Source organism: Colletes latitarsis, chromosome 5, assembly GCF_051014445.1.
Source record: "Colletes latitarsis isolate SP2378_abdomen chromosome 5, iyColLati1, whole genome shotgun sequence".
In the NCBI taxonomy this organism is placed as follows: Eukaryota; Metazoa; Arthropoda; class Insecta; order Hymenoptera; family Colletidae; genus Colletes; species Colletes latitarsis.
The window spans coordinates 35,316,319-35,341,346 of record NC_135138.1 but is presented as its reverse complement, the minus strand read 5'-3'; the positions used below and the strand labels follow the sequence as shown (position 1 = coordinate 35,341,346).

Sequence of the window (25,028 nt, the reverse complement as noted above, 5' to 3'; positions counted from 1 at the left end):
CGAACGTTTTAAAATGTATGTCATTCAATTGCGCTGCGATTACACAAGTGTGATAGGATTTTTGGCGAATACGCCGTGACAATCCACGTGTTAAACAGTATCAGGCGATATTCAATGGTTTGGCTGGAACAGGCATGTCGAACATATAACTCGATCCATCAGATCTTGCGGTTCGTTTCACATTTCTCTCCTTTTTTTTTTTTTTATTGCTCTGACAACTAGGAAATTCGGTTTTATACGTTCGGTAGATAAATCACGTATAGAGCATATAAATTAAATCTGTTTCGAAATTTATTCTTTTCCATTTTGTGTAATTTCGGAGAATGATAAAATTCTTTCGTGAATCACAGTTTTGTCAAATACTCAAATACCAGAAAAATATGCAAGTAATAATTATCGTAAAATGCTATTAACTTCAATTATAATCGATGAACTAAATGTAGTATCAAGATAAACTAATATTTATAAATTTGAAATGATCAACGATGAACCTGTCGATGTTTGCCAATCGTGTAAATGTGTTTTAATGACAAATGAAAGGAATATTAGGGTACAAATGCGAATGGTGCAGGAAAATTTAGTGACCTATTTCTATCTACAGTAAGGGGTTGCAAGGAACGAATTTCTCAATAAACCAACGCTTCAATTTTCCTGTGAAAACAGAACGGAGCCGAGCAGCGGGGAACGATCATTGCTCAGCTTCGAGGACGATCACGAGGAGTTGGCGGACAAAGACGCAAGGCCAGAGGAGGCGATCGAGGAGAGCGGAGAAACAAAGAAGACGGTTACTATGGACCCTTGCAGCCCTCCGAAAGGGAAGAAGACCGCGGAGGAGTTTTCGGCGATGCTGGGCGTCCCTGTGCCGACATCGATCGAGGAACACGTCGAGGGCAGGGCTTATTTGCAGGAACTCGAAGCCGTTCGAAGCAGAGTTTATCCACGAATTTCGGAGTTTCACTCGATCGAGTGACGGTCGATCGCGCCCTCTGAACTTTCTGCCACTTTAGCTGTAAGATGCAAGACGAAGACACGACAAGTGGCGAATGACCCCAGAATTTTTCCACAGCCCCTTGACATTACGGCGAGAGTCCACGGTACACGATTGGGGAGTTTAGGCTTAATTCTATTATAAGTTTTAGATTTAACAATGTTGACTTTCGTTCGAACGTTCTGTAGTCAGAGGTAACACGTGGAATGTGTTAATAAACTGTGAAGTTTCGAATAACATTGCTCTGCACGGTTCATCAGTTTGCTTGAGTAGATCTGTACAGTGTTGAATAATGCATTTTTAAGTATTTTTGGGACTGAAATATTTTTAAATATCCAAAGACGAATGATACTCAGTTTTCTGGTGTTTGATAAAGCAATGGGGTTCAGAGTGCTTCTAAGACCACCAGTATGATAAACCGAAGCAGAAAGGGTTGGCAATCAAAGGCTGGTTCCGGGCAACAGTGCAAGAAGACATTTCCCAGTCTCTTCCGTAATGATGTCCAGACTAACTTCCGGAATCATAGGGTAACTTGCGTACAAAGGACCCCGTGTTTATGTGTGGCGAAGAGACACACACAGTTTCTCGAAACTAGGACTCCGGAATCTCAATAATATTCCGTCGAAGTTTTAGTAGGAATTGTTTGGAAAAGTATAGCATATTAACAAGACGTTTGAACTTTGGCTGAGCTTCCCTTGATAAAGTATATATGTACTAATAATTTTAAACGAGTGGGATAGTCACGAAGAAGTGGGTGTATTCGAGGAACGAATATTTGTTTCGAAAGTTAATCGATTTAAATAATGCAATATTGATATGCAAATCATATACACGTACGATACGACAATGTAGGATTTCGTGTATTATGCAAACTATCATCATTTGTTTTTGAAAAATACAATTATTGGCCCCTTAATTTTTATTTTCAGTGTTGCGCGGAGCATGTCGATATTCTTATATCGGAACTGATAATTGCCAAATCGAATTCGAAGTTTAAATATTTGCCAATCGCGAGCGGACGCGAGGCTCTCCAGGGTGGCTTAATAGCATTTAATAAATAATTTGAGTATTTAATGCGCACGAACGAATACGCGATCGCGCGTTATATCAACTTCTAGGATTAAATGGTATATTGGTCGTTGTAATCCGCTACTATCTGGTTCAATAGACGGCCGATGCAGCCGGTATCGATTGTATTAATGTCGCGGTGGTATTTTGCGATTAGCGGCACCAGGATTCGAAAACGAGATCGAGTATTTTGGTCGCCTGCAAACTCCGGCATCATCCTTAGTGACGGGATCAAGCATATTGCAAGCAACATCCAATCATGGCGACACACGTGTCAAACTTCGAACGAAACATAAATTACCCTAATACGTGAACATTATCCCGAGTTCAACGTTTATTTCCAAGGGATGGCAGCGTTAAGGTGCTTTTCTGGTTTTCACGTAAGATCAGGCTTTCGAAGAAGCCACATCACGAATTAATACTTGGCGAGATCTATGCTCATTGTACACAGAGAAAAGAAAACATAAATAAAATTCAAATAAAAATAATAAAAGAAGTTATTTCACAATTTAGATCTTTTTTTTTATGGAGCTTCATGAAAGATGAACTAATACCTGTGGCTTCCAGGGCAAGAGAGAGTATGAAATAAAAGTTCTCGAAGTTCCTCTGTCACTCTATGATCGCTGTTTAATTAAAATAAATTGTATTTTAAATAAAGTAACTGTTTTCACTATCGTGTAATTAAAATTATTATTTTATTGTAGAAAACTCGGGGTATTTGTTCTACAGTCGACGCTCCCAAGTACAAACGCTACGCCATTGACTCTGTGTATTAAAAAAAACTCGGCAGCCGCGGTGTTTAAACTAAAAACTCGATGTGGGTATTCAAAGTACACAAAGCATTCGGCAAATCGGGGTAAAAGCAAATGCACCTGGCTTGGATGCAAATGCGAAACGCTCGGATTTCGTTATCTGTCGGTTTCCTCGCAGCTTACAGTGCGATGAGACAAGCTGGAAACGCTAAGCAAAGAACTGACTCGCTTTATTTCCGGGATTATACGATAACCCGCAGCGATACCCTTTGATTCGTTACTGCCACTTCTCCACTTTAATCCCTTCACTAATAGGAATAAATCTGTTCGGATCAAAGATTCAAAGGAATCAAATCGCGCCCACTGATGGACGAGAAATGATTGTGAAATGATAACGAGGAAACCAAGAAGCAATTACAGTTTCAATTTTTCCGGTGGTTTGTAATATTGTCAATCGCGTTACATTATTAATTCTAAAACGCCAACATGACGGTTCACGTGGTCCACATTAAGCGTTACCAGCTGTTTTCTCGGTAAATTCTTTTTTAAAGCCTCAGATACTTTTAACGAGTTTTTTAATTCAATTGAATTATCCTTCGTTGCATAATCAAATTACTACTCGAGACGTCCAGGGAAAATTCCTACTTTCAAGAAGATATCAGTTTCCAAATATTTTGCGATAAATTATGTAAATGATGTGCATTTAGGTTATTTACTAGAACTCAATTTGACGGTAGCGTCGATTTAAAATCGATTATGACCCCTGCAACGTTCGTACGACCAAGGTTGTGCGACGAATTAGGTTACCCACGTGTTATCCTACTGGAAGTACGATTTTCTTCGATTTCTAATCGACGTTCCGATTTTGCGCGAGGAAACGACGATGTTCGAATTTTTTCTTATCGCTGCGAACCGTCGGGAATTCGTACGATTTCGTGGGATTGATGAAATATTGAAAAATTGTAAAAGTCCGGCGGCAATCCGATTAGCTTCGTTTCGCAGAATTTCACAGGACAGCAGTTTTAAGCTGAATAAAGCGGGACTAATTTTTAGGGCAGGGGCAAAGAAGTTGGGTTAAATTCTTAATGAGACGGGACTGCGTCAGTGAAGATTCCGCTCTATACTGTTGACTCGCGCTTATATATATTACTGAAGCACTTCGATGGAAAAAGTGGAAGCTGAATTAGCCGCATCGAGTGCTAAGACGTTACGTTAGAAACGCCCGACTTGCGGTATTTCGTAACGTGAAATTTCCCGAGGGACAAGCACATCTCAACAATCGTGTTTTTCTATTTCGTTCTTCGAATTCAAGAGTCAGAAACGTATCGGTCTTAATTTAATTTAAATCAGTCTACTAATTTAGAAGAATTTTTAATTTTAGGACTAACATTAGAAACATTAGAATTGTAATAAAGACTCACGCAGAGTTACAGATTTAAATTATAAAATACGTTTAAATAATTGGTAAATAATTGCCAATCGAAAATAAAATGTGAAGTATTTGTAATTAAAGAATTTCAATATTACATTTTTAACTCAATATTGTGCGAAACAATGAATTCAATTTTAAATGATTGTAAATGCATCGATACGTGAATTGAAAATTGATTGGTAAACAATGTAAAAGCGCGATCTCTTATTCAGTTTTTAATTAGAATAACTACTATTACTACAGTATTGTACCATAACATTTTATTCTCATCGAGACCACTTCGTTGTCCATAGGTAGCTCGTTCCATTAAGTAGAATCGCATTTTTTCACGAACAAGCTGACGATGCGAAAAAACATTGCAGCCCGCATTATGCAAATTCCCGAGGTATAGGACGCGCCATTAAAACGTGGAATGCCGAATGGCGTCGATTTAAAGTCGATAGTGATATTCCTTTGGGTGAAATGATGGCTAGTCTCGAAAGCAAACGAATAAAAAATTAAGAGGACATGTACGTCCTCGAGAAATAATTTCGCGAGCTTGTCGATCGTGAACACTTTTGAAACCTTCGACAGTAAATTATTAATGGCGAAACGTGTACTATTTATAATTTCTGGACGATATTGGTACAATAACAAATCGAAAATGTGCAATGAAATTTTTCTATACGGGGCTTTCTCAATTCGTTCGATACGCGTTGCATATTACTACTTGGCTATCTTGTCTGACCATTATCTGTTATTTCTACTTACATTTGTATTCGCTTGACTCGGTTGAAACAAATGGTACCATACCGTTATTAATAATTAGAAAAATAATAACTAATGGACAGACACTCTTACAAGTCAACTTTTATGAAATATGGGATAGTTCTGACAAAAATAGCTGACACGTACTCTCTTTTTTATCTGATTGAGCATATTTAGGGGAAACATTAAAATTTTTAAAAGTTGTTTTACAAAATATCACTTCGTTTGAAGAACATACTAAAAATTATTCAGATGGTCCAGGTATTTGTGTGAATTTGTCAGTATAAACAAATATTGATAATAAATGGAAGATAAAAGTCAGATAATTTTTGAACGGTAGGATTCCTAAGAAATATAGGTTGTGCAGTACTTACAGCTTGGTACAGTTCGTTCCATAGACTTAAATCTGCTAGTTCTTTTATTTCAGTCGTCTGAAAGCAATTGCTTATGCAACACCCATTGTTAGCGTTGAAATACTTTATCAGCGTATAAGAGAAGGCTTTCAACGAATCTAACAAGTACTTGAAATATTGGAAACACTGAGAAACTTGTTGACGACGGCAGATTTGATTTTGGAACGAAGATGGTTACTTCGAGAAGTTCCAATCGAAGTACAAAAGTGTTTGTAACTTGAAAATGCGATAAAACAGAGCGCACACAAAACAGAGTTTTACTGCAACATTATTAATTAGTTTTGTGACTTCTCCTTAAATGTAAATCCTCAAAACTTTTGCCGTAATCGCGCCGATACTGCTCGAAGTTTCTTTTAAATAAATAAATAAAAAATATTGAACATCGTTTTATAGTCATTCGAGGATAAGTACGCACAAAGCTCGACCTCCTAAAAATGCGAGGGGGCATTAAAATTTTCCCTGGATTGCTTCGGCGACTCGCTGTTCATGTTTTAATGAACACCTCGTTACGCGAAACTTCAGGTCGAAATATTTTTCGCGTACTGAAGTATTCGTTGGATCGTGTACACGATCCTTTCGCAGAAATACGGAGGGAATGATTGCAATCGAGTCTTCAAGGCGGAAACACAGAAACGCGAAACGTCGTTCAAAGGGGGACCAATTTTTACAAAGTAGTTACTTTGTCCTTTAAAATTCTCCACTTTCTTTGAACAGAGTCGACAGTTTCTGGCGAAAACCGATCGATTTTCCTATTGTACATACGATCGAACTTTTCAATTTCACTCTATCAAAATGACTATCCTTCGAAAAAACAATTCATTTACTGAAAACTTGAAACCGTACTCAAGTGCATAATAATATACAATTAATAACTTTTTAATGAAGCATCCATGGTATTAATCATTGATTCGTACGATACGTACTCAAATTAATCTTAACAAATATTAAAATAATTTTTTACAAGAATACCAATCGCTGCATGTAAACTCCATGCAGAGTACGTACTCGACGATGGTGTGATTTAAACAATTATAAATAAGACTCAGCATTGTTTAACATTCCATTGCAATAGTTTAAACAATTCTTAACAATATGTGGTATATGAATAATGAAAGGGCTCATCAGTATGCGTAAATAATAATTTTTCGCGAAATAATTTGTCCATCGGACACGTAAAGATGGCTGACACACGCTGTGCTCTCCCCACTCCTCCGCCACTACATTAAAGGCTCATGCGGAGACTTACGTGTCTCATTCTCGCGGGGGGGTCCATGGGTGGCGGAACTCCTGGATTGGTGGGCATCCCGGGATCATCCTAGGCTGACCAGTGGCGACCAGGGGGGACCACTAGTGACCAGAACTGACCACTACTGACCAGTGCTGACCAGTTGACCGATACTGACCACTTGACCAATGGTGAGCTTGTGATGACCAGTTGCGACTACTTGCTGGTCAGTGGTGAGCTCTGTACTAATTTTCCCCCTCTCTTATTTTATTGATGCCAAATTTACTTGTATGTTTCTGAGTACCGTTTGATGGAAATATTGATTTTGTTTGATTTACTGGTTTCTGTTTCGTTTCTATGGATGTTTCCCCTTATCGATATTCTCTTGAATGGTTGGTCATTTTTGTTCTTCCATTATTAATTTTGACAATCTTAGTGGTATCTTAAGTATATGTGGTCATTCACTGTTTCTATCTTTCGACTGTTTCTGGAATTCATGTCTGTCTTTAACAAGAACTGATGTTGAAAGACGATCTATGATAAAATACTGCTTTCACTTCTTGTTATTTCGTACAATCGTTTGACTCTTTCCTGCGTACATCAGTATCGTCAGGTGATTAATTATAATTTTTACTTTGATGTTATTTGTGATGTGGTTTCGATGTTTCGTTTATTTTCTTCCGATTATCAGTATCGTCAGTTGATCAATTATAATTTTTACTTTGATGTTATTTGTGATGTGGTTTCGACGTTTCGTTCATTTTCTTTCGATTCTGACTCGATAAAAATATTCTCAATTCGTACAATTCAGTGACTCCAGCTAGATATATCAGCATCGTTTATTAATTAATTACAATTTTTATTTTGTCTTTATTTGTAATATTCTTAGGACATTTTGCTAGGTACACTGCTATTAGAATAAGACCCATACTAACATACATCATTTAATTCTTTAGGTATGAATGTTTCGTAGGTTGTCCAACTTATAGATTTTCATCTGCTCCATTACATTCTCCGATACATCAGCGCAACAAATTACTCCTCTACATTGGTCTTTATTAAGTGTTCTTTAATGATACTAACACAAGTAGTAGTTTTTGTTTCAGGTCAGATCTATTGTAGATCAATTCCAAGGATATCGAGGTAGGACGCTACAACCGCCGAGGGATTCAACCATCAAGGGATTCAACCACAGAGGGATTCATCCGCCGAGGGATTCAACCATCAAGGGATTCAATCATCGAGGGATTCAACTACCAAGGGATTCAACCACAGAGGGATTCATCCGCCGAGGGACCTTTAATTCCAAGTACATTAGTCTTAAGCTTCGTCGCGAATATTAAAATTAACGTCGAAGATTTCTCTATTGTCCGCGTTGTCGCGCCCTACCAAGTAATTATTGACCAAGTAGCTTCACGTTTTCTCGTCCTCTCGTTTCCCGTTTCGATCACCACTGCTTTAATGTAGAAAGCAAGTGATCGGCCGTGTAGTTGGTCCAAAAGATATAATCGCCTTCCCTTGGTAGCTCGAGATATCAAGGGCAGTAGATTCGATCTTAAGATCCGCTGCATGGTTTAGCATCGCGTCGCGTCGCGTATCCCACGATTTAGCTTCATCCCTTCTTAAAAGAGATAATTGCTTGGTACCACTAATTTAGAAAATAGGAGTCCCGTTTTCTCCTATCTTCTCAATTTTAGTTTCGAATCTGCTAGCTCAAATTTCGACGTTAATTTTAAGTCTCTAGTGTATCCGCGTATGTGCCACGCAATTGTTTATCAACTAGCTTCTCTCGACTCGTTATCTCGTTTCTTGCTTCGGTCACCACTGTTTCGTCGAACGAAACATGTGATCGACCGTCCAGTTTGTCCGAAAGATCTAGTCGCCTGCCAATGATAGATCGATTTCTAGAAATAGAAATCAATCTACCAAGGGTAGTGTTGATTCGATCCGAAGATCTGCTGCACGGTTCAGCATCGCGTCGCGTCGCGTCTCCAACAATTTAGCTTCACCCCTCTTTTTAAACAAAACAATTGCTTGGTACAATTAAACTAGACTTAAACATCGACGACCATTGTACGCGTCTCCGTATGCCAAGTAATTATTTAACAAGTAGCTTCTTCTCCTTTCGTTCCCTCGTTCCCTGCTTCGATCATCATTGTTTCATTGAAGGAAACATGTGATCGGCCGTCCAGTTCGTCCGAAAGATCTAATCGCCTTCCTTTGGTAGCTCGGTCGAGGGAACATGGTTCTTCGCTGGAAGGTGTGGAGCTTCCGTATCCTGCGGAAGCGCACACCTTCCAGCGGAAGTCGATCTTGTCTCAGGTACTCTCTCTTTGTCAGACAACCTAAGTCGGGTCCTTCGGGCTCCCGGCGGGTTGCGTTGGAGAAATGGAGACCTCGATTCAAGGTTGCAGCATCCATCTTCCTATAGAAATCGAGTTAGCAAGGGCAGTAGATTCGGTCCAAAGATCCGCTGTACGGTTCAGCATCGCGTCGCGTCGCGTCTCTCACTATTTAGTTTCGTTCCCATATTAAACCAAATAATTACTTGGTATGATTATCTAGATATAAGCCCCGCCGACTTCATTGTACGCGTCTTCGTTATATGCCAAGTAATTAATAAACAAGTAGCTTCTTCTCCTTTCGTTCCCTCGTTCCCTGCTTCGATCATCATTGTTTCATTGAAGGAAACATGTGATCGGCCGTCCAGTGGGTCCGAAAGATCTAATCGCCTTCCATTGGTAGCTCGGTCGAGGGAACATGGTTCTTCGCTGGAAGGTGTGGAGCTTCCGTATTCTGCGGAAGCGCATACCTTCCAGCGGAAGTCGATCTTGTCTCAGGTACTCTCTCTTTGTCAGACAACCTAAGTCGGGTCCTTCGGGCTCCCGGCGGGTTGCGTTGGAGAAATGGAGACCTCGATTCAAGGTTGCAGCATCCATCTTCCTATAGAGATCGAGTTAGCAAGGGCAGTAGATTCGGTCCAAAGATCCGCTGTACGGTTCAGCATCGCGTCGCGTCGCGTCTCTCACTATTTAGCTTCGTTCCCATATTAAACCAAATAATTACTTGGTATGATTATCTAGATTTAAGCCCCGCCGACTTCATTGTACGCGTCTTCGTTACATGCCAAGTAATTAATAAACAAGTAGCTTCTTCTCCTTTCGTTCCCTCGTTCCCTGCTTCGATCATCATTGTTTCATTGAAGGAAACATGTGATCGGCCGTCCAGTTGGTCCGAAAGATCTAATCGCCTTCCATTGGTAGCTCGGTCGAGGGAACATGGTTCTTCGCTGGAAGGTGTGGAGCTTCCGTATTCTGCGGAAGCGCATACCTTCCAGCGGAAGTCGATCTTGTCTCAGGTACTCTCTCTTTGTCAGACAACCTAAGTCGGGTCCTTCGGGCTCCCGGCGGGTTGCGTTGGAGAAATGGAGACCTCGATTCAAGGTTGCAGCATCCATGTTCCTATAGAGATCGAGTTAGCAAGGGCAGTAGATTCGGTCCAAAGATCCGCTGTACGGTTCAGCATCGCGTCGCGTCGCGTCTCTCACTATTTAGCTTCGTTCCCATATTAAACCAAATAATTACTTGGTATGATTATCTAGATTTAAGCCCCGCCGACTTCATTGTACGCGTCTTCGTTATATGCCAAGTAATTAATAAACAAGTAGCTTCTTTTCCTTTCGTTCCCTCGTTCCCTGCTTCGATCATCATTGTTTCATTGAAGGAAACATGTGATCGGCCGTCCAGTTGGTCCGAAAGATCTAATCGCCTTCCTTTGGTAGCTCGGTCGAGGGAACATGGTTCTTCGCTGGAAGGTGTGGAGCTTCCGTATCCTGCGGAAGCGCATACCTTCCAGTGGAAGTCGATCTTGTCTCAGGTACTCTCTCTTTGTCAGACAACCTAAGTCGGGTCCTTCGGGCTCCCGGCGGGTTGCGTTGGAGAAATGGAGACCTCGATTCAAGGTTGCAGCATCCATGTTCCTATAGAGATCGAGTTAGCAAGGGCAGTAGATTCGGTCCAAAGATCCGCTGTACGGTTCAGCATCGCGTCGCGTCGCGTCTCTCACTATTTAGCTTCGTCCCCATATTAAACCAAATAATTACTTGGTATGACTAATCTAGTTTCTAAGGATGTAAAAGGGAGATCGATGGAACTTGGATTCCATCTATCTCCCTTCGGGTCTCCATTCGCAGCAACCTCCTCGTGGTGAGACCTGGGTAATATTATTTATGTTTAATTAATAATCGTATCACTCTTAGCTGGGTAATGCAATTGTTAATTAAAAACTAAATAATATTAGCAAATTGGCTGCGATCCGCTTTGCATAGGTCATCATAAATATAGAGCTTCTTCGCTAGGTTAGTTTTGATTCTCATTGATTCATCAAAGATTCTAGAGTATTGTCACAGACGAGGTAGGCGAGTAGATCTTTCATTCAATGTATTTTATGTACTGTATGTGATAGAATTATTTATTTTGAAAATTATGACAGAAGACTGTGAGTCATTATGTTTAGAATTATTTTATACGTAGTTACGAGTTTTAAAATATGTAATATTTTATGACGTGAGATCGTACCTCAAGACGTTATTAATCGATCGATCGATTTCAACGTGATTTGATAGGGATAAGAATTTTTCTATCTCCGTTGGTGGTACGATTGTCTGGGATGTGTTAGAGCTAACAGAAGCAAAGAATACCACTCTGAACTAATGGACGGGATTGCACGGCTCATTCGGAACCATTCGAAGCCATCTGTGACGGATGTCTCATCACTACCATTACCAGTAATTATCGATAATTTTCCCGTGACCCGTTGTAAGCACATACTCGACCCGGCTGAAGGGGCAGGGGCGTCGTTCTGACACGAACGCTCGCCGTGCTCGAACAGTGCTGCAATAGATGCACCGACATCGAGTGCATGTCCAGCTCAGCGGCGTACACCAACGGGCCACTTCCTAAAGCGCTTACTTCGCACACAGTGAATTCGATTTGCTCTACGCAGTCTCGCCGCGATCGCGTTGCCTGTCCTCCGCAGATTGTTTCGTTTTCAATGAAAATGCAACTACCATCAACGATTCGTCGCGGCACCTGGAAATCGCAACGCGTCCAATGCCTCGAACATGTCAAAGCGATCGTTTCGAACTTTATTAGCTATCAAATACACCCACGAAAATTTAATTAACGACATTCACGCGATATGCTTGCTATTTTTGGGAATTGCCATTTTGGTATTAATTTACACAATTATACATTCGTTTTGTAATTTTCTTTTTTAATTTCAACACAAGCCAAGACACTAGTTGACGATCATTTGAACGTTTAAAAAATGAAAGTCGTCACGATTCCTGGAAATATGGCGTTAAGGTGAAGGGTAGTATATTATAAATCCAATTCATGGATTCGTGGCGATCCTTAACAGCGAACGGTGGTTAATGAAAGTCCGAGTTTCGGTTTCGTGTAATTCCAACTTTCTATTATGTCTGTAAAACTGACCGTATTAAATGGGTGTAGTGGTGCGTAAGACCGTGGCAAATTATGAGGCCAGCGATAATGCGGTTCGCTGCAGATGTTGCGATAGGGATTATGTGGATAAAGGGATACTCACCCTAATTCAGTATTGCGGTTTCGGACTTTACCTAAATGTAGCCTGTCTTGAACAATATCGTGCCATGCGTTTGATCAAGGAATGTATTCTCGTTGAAACGGTGAAAAGTGATCGTTTTTTATAATAAAGATTATATCTCTCGTACCATATATCCAATAAAGATAAACGATTATAAAATGTAACTTCTTCGATCTTGGAGCGATTGTGAAATAGTATATTATGGAATTTAAAACCATTGGACTACAAGTTTGCATGAAAAAATTTAAAACAAAAGAGACGAAAGGTACAAGATTTGTTAAATATGTTTAAAGAATAGTGGATTTCATAGACTCGATACTCCAAAGGCAAGTTTCTTATTTTTATCGGACAAGTATTTTGATTTATTCGTACTGAGTTATTGTACGTCCGAGGAAGCCACAAAGCGCAAAGCTTTGCCGTGAGTTTATGACATATCAAACGTTGTTGAGGACAAAGCGGTAAGACCCTACAAGTGCATGCAGTCGAGAGAAACGTAGGATATGTGTGTCAAAGAAGCAACTCTTACGACCTTAATAGCTAAATTCGTCGAATAACGACTGAATAGTTTCTGCAAATGTTAAACTTGGCTTACGAAACGCGACAGAATCGATCATCGGGGGAGAAAAATTAATTTTCGAAAGAAACGTCCTTTCAGAATGCTTACGAACATAATCTTGCGAATGTCGCGTCCGTATCTCGAGGGTTAAAGAATGTCACACAGTATCTATTTTCTCCCCGATAACATTATCCGTTTTTTTTCTTTAATTCGTCGGAGTCTCGATCAAAAGAGGCAATCTTACAATCCATCCGATTCTACAAGCCGTGAAACGAATTCCATCAATTCCGTTTCCCAATACGGATCCCGCAGGTTTCCGGGGCGACCTGCTCGAAACAGCGGTTGCTTGTAAAGGGGTTAACAAGCGCACGCGAGCCAAATAAGGGAGGAAAAGTCCGACGCCCAGGGCTTGTTGACGCAGACGAAACCGACCGCCTAGCAGAGGCTGTATTTCACCGCGTTGTTAATCGTAAACCGTCCGTGTGAAACTGTAAATCCCAAACGCGTTCAGTTTCTAGTGGAAAAATTAATTAAATCTAACGGGAAAGTTAAAACAAAGCTAATTTGCAAGCGTGTTACACGGATTTTAAATTTTATATTAGATTCGAACGGATAACACTTTGTTTCGAGCCTTCCAGACTGATTAAACAAAATCCAAAATAATTAAAAACATTATCTCATAATAAATAAGGATTCTTTAAAATTTGGAAATTCTGGACATTATTTTTTATTAAACTTTATCCTCTATCCGGAATAAAATTTTCTCAAACCTCGTTCGAGGAATGCTGTATTTACCAACACACAAACTACAATTTGTCAAACGTACTACGATGGAGAGGAAGCGGAGGTCGATTTCATGGCTCTGGAGCTTACATTCGGCCATCTCTGGCCCAGTATTAAGGTCTTGGGCGTACCAAGAGAGCCGGTGTACGCAGCCACGAATGGCGAGAAACGCATTTGACGGTTTGTATCCTCAAGAGTATCGCTTTACTCGCCAGTCGAGTGTGTCTCGAGCACCTCGCTATATACTCTTTCCATCAAGTATACATCGGTATAAAAAGCTCGCAGCTGACGGGGACAAAGAGAGAGGAAGAGGAACGTACCTGCCGGAACAAGAACCGTTGAAAACTACAGGAAAATGTAGAAGCGGCAAAGAGAGTAGCGTGCAGTACTCGGTCACGCGCGGACTTGGTCGTTAAATGTGTGATAATATTCACCGAGGACCGAAAAAATTCGCGAAAAATGCGTTGAAAGTGTTCTGGCGGGGAAACGTGGAAAATCTTTCGGAATAGCGAAAGCTCAGAGATAGGCAGGACGATGCAACAGTGCTGTAACTGTCTCAGAGTTAATGCAATCGGTGCATCCAAGAACCGTGACGCTGCTCGGATTCTCCGTGGGGGGCTACGAAACAGTTGAATCGTGTTTCGCTTGTTTCTCCGTTTTTACGTAAATGCATCCAAGTTCGGGGGTGGATAGGTACTTTAGCACGTCGCGGTACGACGAACGGGGAGTTGGAGACGATTGCTTTCAACGCTGCTTCCTTCGCACGGTAGACGTTGCTTTATGGACCGAAGAATGCTGTTACGAGACTCCTTTTTTCCTCGAAAGATTAATCTCCTCGATGCGTGACACGTACAGAGTCGATCCAGGGACAAGATTTTTCATTTAGAAATTGGCGGTGCGCGTTATTATCCGGTGACAGGGTGAAGTAATTGAAATACAACGAAATAGTACGATACAACTATTATACAACGTTCTACAAGTGATAAATTGATGAAAGAATTGATTCAAGATTGATGGAGAAGTATAATAGTCTACTTCAGACTATCTCGAGTGGTCTGTTAACCCCTTGGCGTACGATTTAATGTAAATTTGTATAAAATAATAGATTTGTTTTATGGATACGTCGTGAATGTAAAAGTGTGTTGATTTTAATTTATGAGACTTGATGATGATTAGCTTCATAACTCTGAAACTTGACGTCAAGAAATTGTGACGTGTCAGACTCGATTTTGTAAGGGGTTCAATAACAGATTGTCGAATACATGAATCTACTGTAAAAAGTTGAAAAGTTGGCACGCGGATTGACACAGGTGCAAGAAGGTACCCCATTTGTTCCGTCTAGATCCGTCTGTAGCCTCTTAAAGCCCTCGCTTTTAGGTTGTTGATGACTCACTCGATCTCGATCCTTCTTATTTTCTTTGTTCGTCGCTACGTTCGACTAATAAAACCGACACGAGTTCAAAAGGCGCGTCTATAGGGAGAGGTTTATACTAAAGCCAAGCTGGTCATCAATTTTTTCAGGTGCCAACTTTTTAGCTCCGCGCAGCAGATGAGTTTTCTCTATGGGATAGTGATTTATTGGCCACAGAGCTGCACGTACTGACGCCCCGGAAGGCCTACTTAGTTCGAGACATTCAAACCCTTGGAGTTTTAAGTTATACGCACCCCTTGACGACGTCAAAACTTTTTATCATTTGGAAGAGTTTCTCATACTTCCCTTACCAAAATTTCTTTACCATTCTTTTTCACTCTGTGGCCAGATCCTTTAAGGAAAACCTCATTTTTCAACAATATCTCTTAGAATAAACTTCTATGCACCTTAGAGACTCTTTTCACGCGTATTTTTATTTTTGGTTACCGATTCATAGTTTTAATGAATTGATCCAATAACTTTGCTACATTAGATTCTCTTTCAAATTCACCGAGCCAATTCAAAAAATATTGATTTATTTATCTGTACTATACTATATGTATGTATACTCTAATGAGCATTGTATTATTCTTTACCCCGTAGCAACTTTCTTTTCTCCGTTTAAAGTACATATTCGACACTATTGCCATAAGATAGAAAATTCAATAATATATACATCACTTCTTTACAACTATCGTCTATTCATTCCTCGAAACGATCCACGGTAGAAAGTAAGAAATTTCTCGGTCGAATTTATCACGTAGGAATTGAATAATTGCAGCACGAGTGTTCGCGTCACACTTTCAATAAACGGTTACATTTTCCCAGTTCCCACGAAAGTCCTCGAGCACTAATTCTTCGTCGTGTTCGCGGAACGCCCTCAGCGGTGCATCAGTCACCGGAAGTCTGTTCCCGCCGCAAAACAGGACACATCGGGAACTCATATACTACTTCCCCGCAGAAATGTGCTGTCGACTGCCGAACAATAATACGAGTATGTTCTTGTCAGCGGCATTCGCCTCAACCAGAACACCCTGGTCTTGCCGGTGACAATGGTTTATGGGACTGCACGAAGGACGACCAGACGTCCATGTTCTTGGCTCCCGTGGGTTCGTAACGGGCACTCGACGATATTGTTCCCAAAACGTTGCTAAAGACCCGGGGTCGTTTCACAGGAGGGGGAATCGACCAAAAGATCGTCCATCCCCGCGCGCATTAACCCCTTCGACACATTTATTCGTCGCACGCGTTGCGTTACGACCCTCTTTCAACAGTCACTACCCCGCTGCTTCTGCTCGAAGGTAATTTCAAGCAGGCTAATTGAGGGACAGAGTGGGTGGCCGATAAAACTGACTCGTTTTGAGCACCTCTCTACAGTAATTCCGAGTAGGATCTCAAATTTGTGCATCTCGAGTGTACAAAGACACAGAGTAACGCTGAGTGGCCCAACTTTGTACAGAGATGGGTATAATAGAGTTTCAACCCCTTTTGGTCAGAGGCATTTTCGATATTTCGTTACGGCGAGTTAAGTTAAAACGTACGTTTTATTTATTTAACAGTATTTTAGTATTTAATATGATGGATCCAATGAGAATCGGTACACAAGAGCTTTATAATAAATTTAATATTTATAAAAGTCGATCCAATATATTCCACTCGAGTGCTAAAAATTTATTAAATTTACACGCTCGTTTAACGATGGAGTATCGTTTTATTATTACGTGTCATTTTATTTTGTTCGTTGAAAATTATTCGATACCTGTTTTCTGTGCTATTGTTGGTTTTTATAGATTTACATTGCAATTTTAGAAGCATGGAAGATGCAATTTTAATAGAAAGCCTAATTAAGCGAAGGAACCTATTATCCTTACCCTATTAGCCATCGTCTTACCTCCACGATACATCTCTCCCAGCTTTCATTATTTCAGAGCATAAATTAACTTGAGGCACGTTGAATTAAATTTTGAGTAAAATTCCTTGGAAAGGTGGTCTTTGTTCGAACACCATACAATAACTTGAATTGTTTAAATCTATGAGAAACGACACTATCTTTGGAAACTTGAGTCTTATTAAAATTTCAGCAAAAGTCAAATTCTATCTAATATATTACCTAACTAATTTGCCGTATAACAATTGAATAACAAATGATACGAAGTCTGGTGTCTATTTCGAGTCATTCGATACAGGAACGTCTGTGTCGTGAAAAGGATCGTGTAGTAAAGTTCGAATAGAATTTATAGAATCTCAATGGGGCGCATTCCGCGGTTAGAAAGTGCCATGTACAACCAAGGTGCGAGTTTAAGGACACAAAACGGTCAACAGTTCGAACAGTATCGGAAATGTGAACGAGTTTCCTCGTTCGTCTATTCTCCCACGAATGACTTCCTTAGAAACTTTCATCCTCATACTTTGATTCAGCAACGTAATGTTTGTGGCATTCTACGTACGCCAAAAGAATTATGCATTGGTAACGATTTTCTACTTACTTTCACGAAAGTTTGTCCACTCGCAGTCAGAATTCATTATTTTGTTAAATAACTCGTTCCACCCACCTGTAACAGAGAATTAAAAAGGATAAGTAAGAGGAAAAAAAAGGATAATTAATATCAGTGTAATCTACATATATATTTATATAATCCTTCGTGTTTAAACGAGCTATAGAAATTTTTGGGAATTTAGTTCGTCGATTAAATTTTTCCAAACATTTGCATGGTCATCGTTGACATCTCCAAACGTTAAATTTGCTTCCATCGCAGAATATAACGTTATATCAAAATTCCAGAGAATGCGAGATAAATTCTTTAGTGAATTCTAATCACTTTTTCCTATTTGCTGCAGTTACGTGCGATTTCCTTCTGGCAACGTGACCATCGTACAAATTACTTCGTCGAACAGTTTCACTGCAGACGGTTCCCCGGAAAAAAAATCCTGAGGAAGTGCATTTATTCTGAAATTTTCTCAACTTCTGAACTCATTACACGCTTTTTTGGCGCGATCGATAACGTGTTTATACCGTCATTTGCATTATTTTTAATTTAATTTTTAAAAATCTTACTTATTCTACATTATTTTGTTTCAATCACAATTTTTTCTATTTTCTATTTGAGCTTCTTTGATTTTTAAAAAATTTCTACACTGTGAATATTTTGATCAATGTATTTATATAAGCGTAAGGATGCGCGGAGAGTATTTTTGCAGGTTTTATTTGGTCGCATGGGATCTGGTTGGCCAAGTAAGTGAATTTAGGTAGATCTTCTTCTCGTTTCCCTTGAGCATAGAGGAGGCACCGTTATGGGAGCCATTAGATGGGCATAATGCTACCTAGTTTCAGCACACCATCCATAAATTTCGTCTGCGCACATAAACGTATCCCAGACGTGTCAGCATGTGTCCTCTGCGTGTAGAGGTATACACGGCCAGTGAACAGTCGTGGGCATCAGCAGAATTTGCAACGTGTCTTCGAATGATGGGTTACCTTCAAAGGCAGCTGTTATAGTTGAAACTTAATTGGCCCCTCGAGAATCAAACCACTGTAAGACAATGTTACTTCTCTTTCAGACATTAACGCTTGAATTGTTCCATACAGCATTGTAAAGGTAACATCATTAACTTACTGTTAGTCACTTTTATCTGCAACAGTCTAACGTTTAAATGAAACGAAAATTTTCAGCGACTATTGGAAAAAATTTAAATTCTAGAAGAACTTTAGTTTCCTTTAAACTCGTTAACAATACAGTTCCGCTCTTTTCGAGTTGAATTAAGTACGGTTGCTTTGAATAAATGAAGTAAATCAAGCTGCTGATTTCTCTTACCGAGAACAGTTATTCGAGTAATAAAACAGACAGCGACAAATTTGGTAGATAATTTCGTTATAGTAATAATCGGGATCCTAAACGCTCATATGATAGATATTCTGGTTCAATCAGAAGAGCATGCTGCCTAATTGCATTGTATTAACCCTGAAAGCCTATCGTACTGGGAACCCTTGAGTCTAATGCGTGCTCATGATAACTGTGCTCACGATTATGTGTACCACGGTACACGTGTTCGTACACAAATGTGGCATCATGCAACGTTGTCTAACATTCCTGCCATGTTCGACATTATATCATCGCTTAATAAAGGAACGCTGCTTATCGATAGCACCTGATTCGATGAACAATCACACGTTTTGATTAATTTAACATGGACGAGAGAATTAGTAGCATTTAAAAATCATACTATTCTTAGCAGACTTTAGATAATGATAATATAAATCAATCGTCAAGCTCAGATTTTTATATCTTTCCCTAAACTTCAGAACGAACCTAACCACTCTGTATATTTCGTTAAATTACATCCACAGAATAGAATACAATAAAAAATGTGACAATCTGAAAATACCGGAGCACTCGATTTTTCTAAATTCGCGGACTGCGCCCGTGGATTTATAGCGTCGATATCGATAGAATTATGATATGCAATCGTCATGATTTCTCCGTGGTGATTTGTCGTCGTGATCTATGTCGAGACGACGGATTTCGAAGCAATTACCGTGAAGAATGGCCATCCATCGATTTCACATTATTGGACCGGTGTACTGCGTAAGTATCGATGCACGAATCGATTTTCCATTATCGAACAGCCTGTAAAAAAATGCCGTCAGCTTGCAGTTCGCGGACATTTTCGCGATACAACGGCGCGGGGGCGAACGTTACAGTACTGTCGTGTCGCGATTATATTACTGAAACTCTCGTCGTTCTTACCGAGATAACGAATGAAATAACGGTTCGCGGGTTGTGTCTGTTATTAGAGGACGGTCAGCGAGTCCGGGCTTTGTTCGGCGTAACGATAAACAGAGGGTCGGCTTTGTTTTTCCGGCTGCGTTACATCCCGCCGGATACGACTGCTTTTTACGCGCTTAAAAAGGATTACTTTAACCCTTAAACTGCGAGAGACTCCGATGCAAAGCGAGCTCTGCGAGCGACGAACATCTGCTAATCCAGTAAACAAAGCCCAAACGGAAAGACTAAACGGGAAAGCCTTGAAAATTAACGCACATCGCGTGCTAAACGCGTGGAGTTCTCTTTTTGTATACATTTCACTTTGGATCGCACGGCCAAATTAATCTTGATCGATTCCAAATTCCTGCAGTGAATGCTTGAAATTAATTACGAAGAATGTTTTAAAATCTCGTCACTTCGATGTTCGTTCTGTTTTTCAATGTAAATTTATTGTAAAAGAAACTCGTAGAAAGTCAGTAGAAAGAAGCCAAATTGATTTTTGGTCTGTTGTGTCATCAAACAGCTCCTGTGATCTAGCATATATTCCATTACTTTGTAGCAATGTGGTATGTACAACTGCTCTGAACAGAAGCATATTAAATTCCTTGCCATTGAGAGCAAACAAATACTTAGAAGAATAGAGGTTCCCCCGAACCCACAGGCTATTCTGTTTTCGTACATTGTGTGTACAGTGGGAGCGATTTCGAGAAAATGTAACTGTAAAATGAATGCCTTTCTATAACGAAAGGATGCAATTCTCAAGGAAAAACATCTGTTACACATTTGTAATAAGCTTCTCGTCGGTTGCTCCTTCTGTTTCGTTATTTAATTCTAAATTAAATCGTCATTTAGTGGATAATCTCTGGCGTTTGATAGTTTCTAATTAACATAAACGTATCGTTGTGCGTTACGGTTCAGATAACTGGTTAAAATTTGTTTTCATAAGTACGAGCTGGAAACCCGCCGGCGTCAAGATGTCTTCTTCGCAAAGATTATCGCTGATTTAATATAAACTGTGTCGTAATGATACAGCGTCGGCGTCTTGGTCGACCAAGTCGAGATTCCTCTAGCCGGTTTCGAAATATTTGCTTCAAATAACGCGGACTCAACGTTGGCGAATTAATTAAACTCCGAGCTCGTGTGTAAGAGCGAGCGATGTGCGGCTCGTGCTGGTTTTAATTAAGGCGTCGCTTCCGCGGTAAACATAAAGTTGAAAAATAACAAACGCGGACGAAATATGTAAATTCAACTTACGTGTCTCTAACGCACATATATTATTCGCCCGAAACGTTGTAGCATAATCGCGTTTATTGCTTTCTTTCTCCGGTCGAAAGATGAGTATTATGAGAAATAATGTTTTTTAATAAATTTTATATTATATTTCTCCTAACAAGCAATGCAGTAAAATTATTATATTAAAATATAATATCATGAAATTGTAATGTCGTTGCACCGTTACAATAAATTTTAGAAATCTTGAAATCAATATTATATTTGTTCTAATCTTTTTTGTTGTTGACCATTTAAAAAATATTCTGAGAATAATAGTTTAGCACTAATTACTCGACAAGCCATTCCAGTGACTGATACGTTAAGGTAATAAGTTGCACATAAGTTGCATCAAAGTTAGCGAGTTAAATTTTGATAAATTCTGTAGCAAAACTTTCTGAGACTTTGCTGGTAAGAAAGTGGTAATTCGTGCAGCAAATTTATTGCTTAAGATAATTTATCCGAAATATTCGTTGAAGTCTTTTCACATAAGAAACTCAAATTCGAAAAATGATTAATACTACATAATTTAATAAACTATTTTAGTAAATAAGTAGAAGTTTAACGAATGTAAAGAATAAAAGTGTAGAGGATGTTCCTTTACAATAAAGTTTACAGCAAAGAACCAAAGGTACACCAATATCCAGGTACGAGAGGAAGCTTTAAAGTTGAATAATAGATTAAAACGAGACTCAAACGTTAAAGTAATCAGTGGTTGGCTAACAAAATTTAAGCAGACCACGGTATCCGACAACTGGATATCCAAAGAGAAAAACTTTCAGTAGATAGTACCTCTGCCGGAAACCTTTAGATGAGACTTTAATAAATTCTTAAGCGACGAAGGATATGCATTAATAAATGTACACGTTTCTCGTGAAACAGGTTAAATTGGAAAGTATTACAAATAGAAAATACATAGCAAAGATGAAAGGAAAGAATCCTCAGTCTCCAATATCTTAGAACAGTCTAACAATGCGTATTAAAAATAGTTAAACTTTACACACGTGCAGTTCCGAAACTACTAGTATTTTATGAATAATTGAGGTACTGTTAGAAGCGGTAAAGCTTCCTCTTTAAAATGGTTTTTGGTTTTTGTCGATACGACTTTCCGTTTTCGAGATATCGTAATTTATGTAAAAGGTAATTTTTTCAATTTCGCTGTCTCTCGCTTCCTCGTGCTAGAAAAGGCTATTAAAAATACTAAAACTTTGGACGCGTGCATTTCCGAAAGTATTAGTGTTTTATTAATTATTAAGGGATTGTTAGCGGCGGCAAAGCCTCCCCTTTAAAATGGTTTTTGGTTTTTGACGATCCGACTTTTCGTTTTCGAGATATCGTAATTTATGTAAAAGGGTATTTTTCTTAATTTGACTATCGCTGTCTCCGTCTGACGCGTCGCGTCGTACCTCTTTGTCGCGCGTGAGTCGAGACGGTCACGTGACTAGGAAGTAGTAGTATTTCCAAGAATTTACTACGCACTGTTTACTATTGTCACGCGCGCGAGTTCATTCATTTGAATGAACGTAAACAAAAGCTTCGAATCCTTATATCTCCGGAACTAATAAAGCTATCGACTCGCACAAACGCTCATTTTAAAGGGCATTTCATCCTCTACCTAATGACCATATCGCCCACTATAATTTTTGCTATCTTCCATGTTTATTTTGACATTTACTTTGGCGCTACATACCTAAAAAAGTTTCAGCAATTCCTACTTATCGTACGACTACTGTACGATAAAATTGGACCATAAATTATTTAATGAATTCGAATTTAAGTTTGCATAAATACTAGCCAACATTTTTTCGTAAATAATAATTTTCTCTGGAACTAATTACGATATCGACTTGAAACAAAATTCTAAATTAAAAAAGACAATGCCATATCGCATCCTATATATGATACTCTTAACAGAAAGCATGAACTTACAAAAAGTTACGCTTAAAGTCTATTTACATTCGATTGCAATACTGCTATAGAAGTAATAGCGCGACATAAAGCAATAAACTCAAACTGACGAAATTAGCGAACAAGGAAATACAATGAAAGTGGACACTAAAGTAGCTATCTTTGCATTGCATAGTATGCCATCGAATGGCTTCAGTGCAGTAAAGATTATAGCGACGGAAATATCATGAACATAAAATTTGCATAACCTGAAACAGTAAACGAGAGTAACGACGACAATGTGCCTTTTCACTCTGAAATAAACTGACCATACTATTCGAATAAACGAAGTTTAATATAAAAGAAAATTGTTCCATCAACGAAAAATTCCCTCGGTCATATTTGTTCCCAAATTACAACGGATACAAAGAGGCTCTATTGTTTCAATAAGAGATATTAAAAAGACTCCTAAATGTCGTTCGTTACTCGAGCAGCCACACGAGAGAATCCCTTAACGGTTCCAATTTTCCAATTTCCGTCGTCCTAAAAACTCGCGTGCACTGTCTCTCTGCGCGTCGGTATCGACGCGAACGGTCGTGAAACGGAAATTAAATGGAGTCGTTACACGCGTGCAAGGGAAACAGGAAGAGGAGAGGCAATAAAGAAACTAATCTAAATCAGATGCCGGCTGAATCGCCAGCGGGAATTGCCGGGGACGCGAGACCCGAGTCGCCTATTATTTCGACTATCGTAAAAAGAACTCGCGTGCTCGTGGGGTATGGGCCGTGTTTACGGCGGGTGGGATTCGAAAGACGTAAAAGGGCACCGACGAAATTACACGGGACGGACCGCGAAACGATACCGCGTCGGAACACGTTAATCTCGCTCCACGAAATTTCACGAGACCGTCGACTGGGAACTAAGTTTGACACGGGACAGCCATTTTCGTCGACCCGCGGAACCGCGATTGCAGGACCGAGGCTAATCATAGAGAGTTTCAACAGATGCGTCTCGCTTGACAAACTTGAGTTAAATATTCCGATACCTGGCGAACGTTCAGGATGTTAACTCGTCCAGGACACAGGATAAATGTCCCAGTGGACGAGTTAGATCGATGCTTCCCAACCGAGATTTAATGAAAAAAAAATATGTCTACATTTTGTCTAAATTTTGCATTTTTTTAGGAGGATTCATACGACGCGTTTCGTGCAATAAATTTTTGTTACCTTCAAATTTTTATTAAGACTTTCACTGTGTTAATATGGATGGATCAATACTTTACGTTTATATCTTGCACAGATTACGAGAGATTTTAATATTCAAGTAATAAGTACATTAAAATAAAATAAAAGCGAAGGTGTTCATATGACCCAGTGATATTTAAAATGCAACGTAAAATGATGAGATCTATATACTACATCTGGAAAACCAAGAATTTACTTTTAAAAATCGAGTAGTTCCGTTGCAATAAAAATTATATTTCTTTCTATACCTATCAAAAGGATTCGTCGTGGCGAATAATAGGAGGGTTGGTACCGAATTTTACTGGAACAGCTTTACGGCATATTGTCGCGAACACAAGGCTGAAATGGATCACCGTCTCGAATGATCTTTCCGTAACAGTCGGCTTTAATGTAACCTTTATGTTTCGCGGAGCGAACTCGTTGCGCCACGGACAGAGTGTAAAGTTCTGAAACGCGTAATGATAGCCGGGGTGCGTTAATGTGGGTCCGCGAACCGTAATAAAACTGCAAGGAGGGTCGTTCACTTCCCTTGCTCATCCCCTGCCCCTCTGCGACAAGGCTTCTCCCTTTCAACGTCTCTACCATCAGTTCCCCGAAATGGAATCTCGCGACGGAACGGTCCAGAGAAGCAACCAGGATGGCTTTGCAGTTCCAAGTGTTGCGGAGATCATTGGCGTCGACTCTTGGAAAAGAGAAAACCGCAGACATTTCGTTGTTTCGCGAGAACGATTCGATACGACTGGCCACGGCGATACAAACCAATTTCTATGGAATTTTCATTTAAATACATATGGATCGCAAGTAATAAAAGGAAAATATAGTTTAAATAAAACTTGGATTCTGGAGACCTACATACGAATCTTTG

General features: G+C 39.6%; 2 protein-coding genes across 5 annotated transcripts in view; one reads left to right on the top strand and one right to left on the bottom strand.

Annotated features, from left to right (window-relative positions):
- The window catches only part of LOC143342170 (furin-like protease 1), a 216,105-nt gene that overhangs the window by 69,279 nt on the left and 121,798 nt on the right, over positions 1 to 25,028 (bottom strand). Inside the window, exon 2 of one of the 4 annotated variants that reach the window (XM_076765763.1) lies at positions 17,487 to 17,552. The exons of the other annotated variants lie outside the window; for them this stretch is intronic. Coding sequence (XP_076621878.1) covers positions 17,487 to 17,523 — 37 coding nt within the window. The 5' untranslated portion in view covers positions 17,524 to 17,552. The remainder of the gene's footprint in view (positions 1 to 17,486; positions 17,553 to 25,028) is intronic. 4 annotated transcript variants of the gene reach the window in all.
- LOC143342012 (uncharacterized) lies at positions 476 to 1,181 on the top strand. Its single transcript, XM_076765493.1, has 2 exons — positions 476 to 600; positions 664 to 1,181. Exons 1-2 carry the CDS (start codon positions 476 to 478, stop codon positions 968 to 970), a joined length of 432 nt encoding a protein of 143 aa, XP_076621608.1. The 3' UTR covers positions 971 to 1,181.

Bases quoted from the DNA above. Each gene is read 5' to 3' on its own strand.
- LOC143342012 (XM_076765493.1), top strand. From the start codon at position 476: ATGATCAACGATGAACCTGTCGATGTTTGCCAATCGTGTAAATGTGTT. The intron at 601-663 runs GTAAGGGGTTGC...CTGTGAAAACAG, and splicing joins GTGACCTATTTCTATCTACA to AACGGAGCCGAGCAGCGGGG.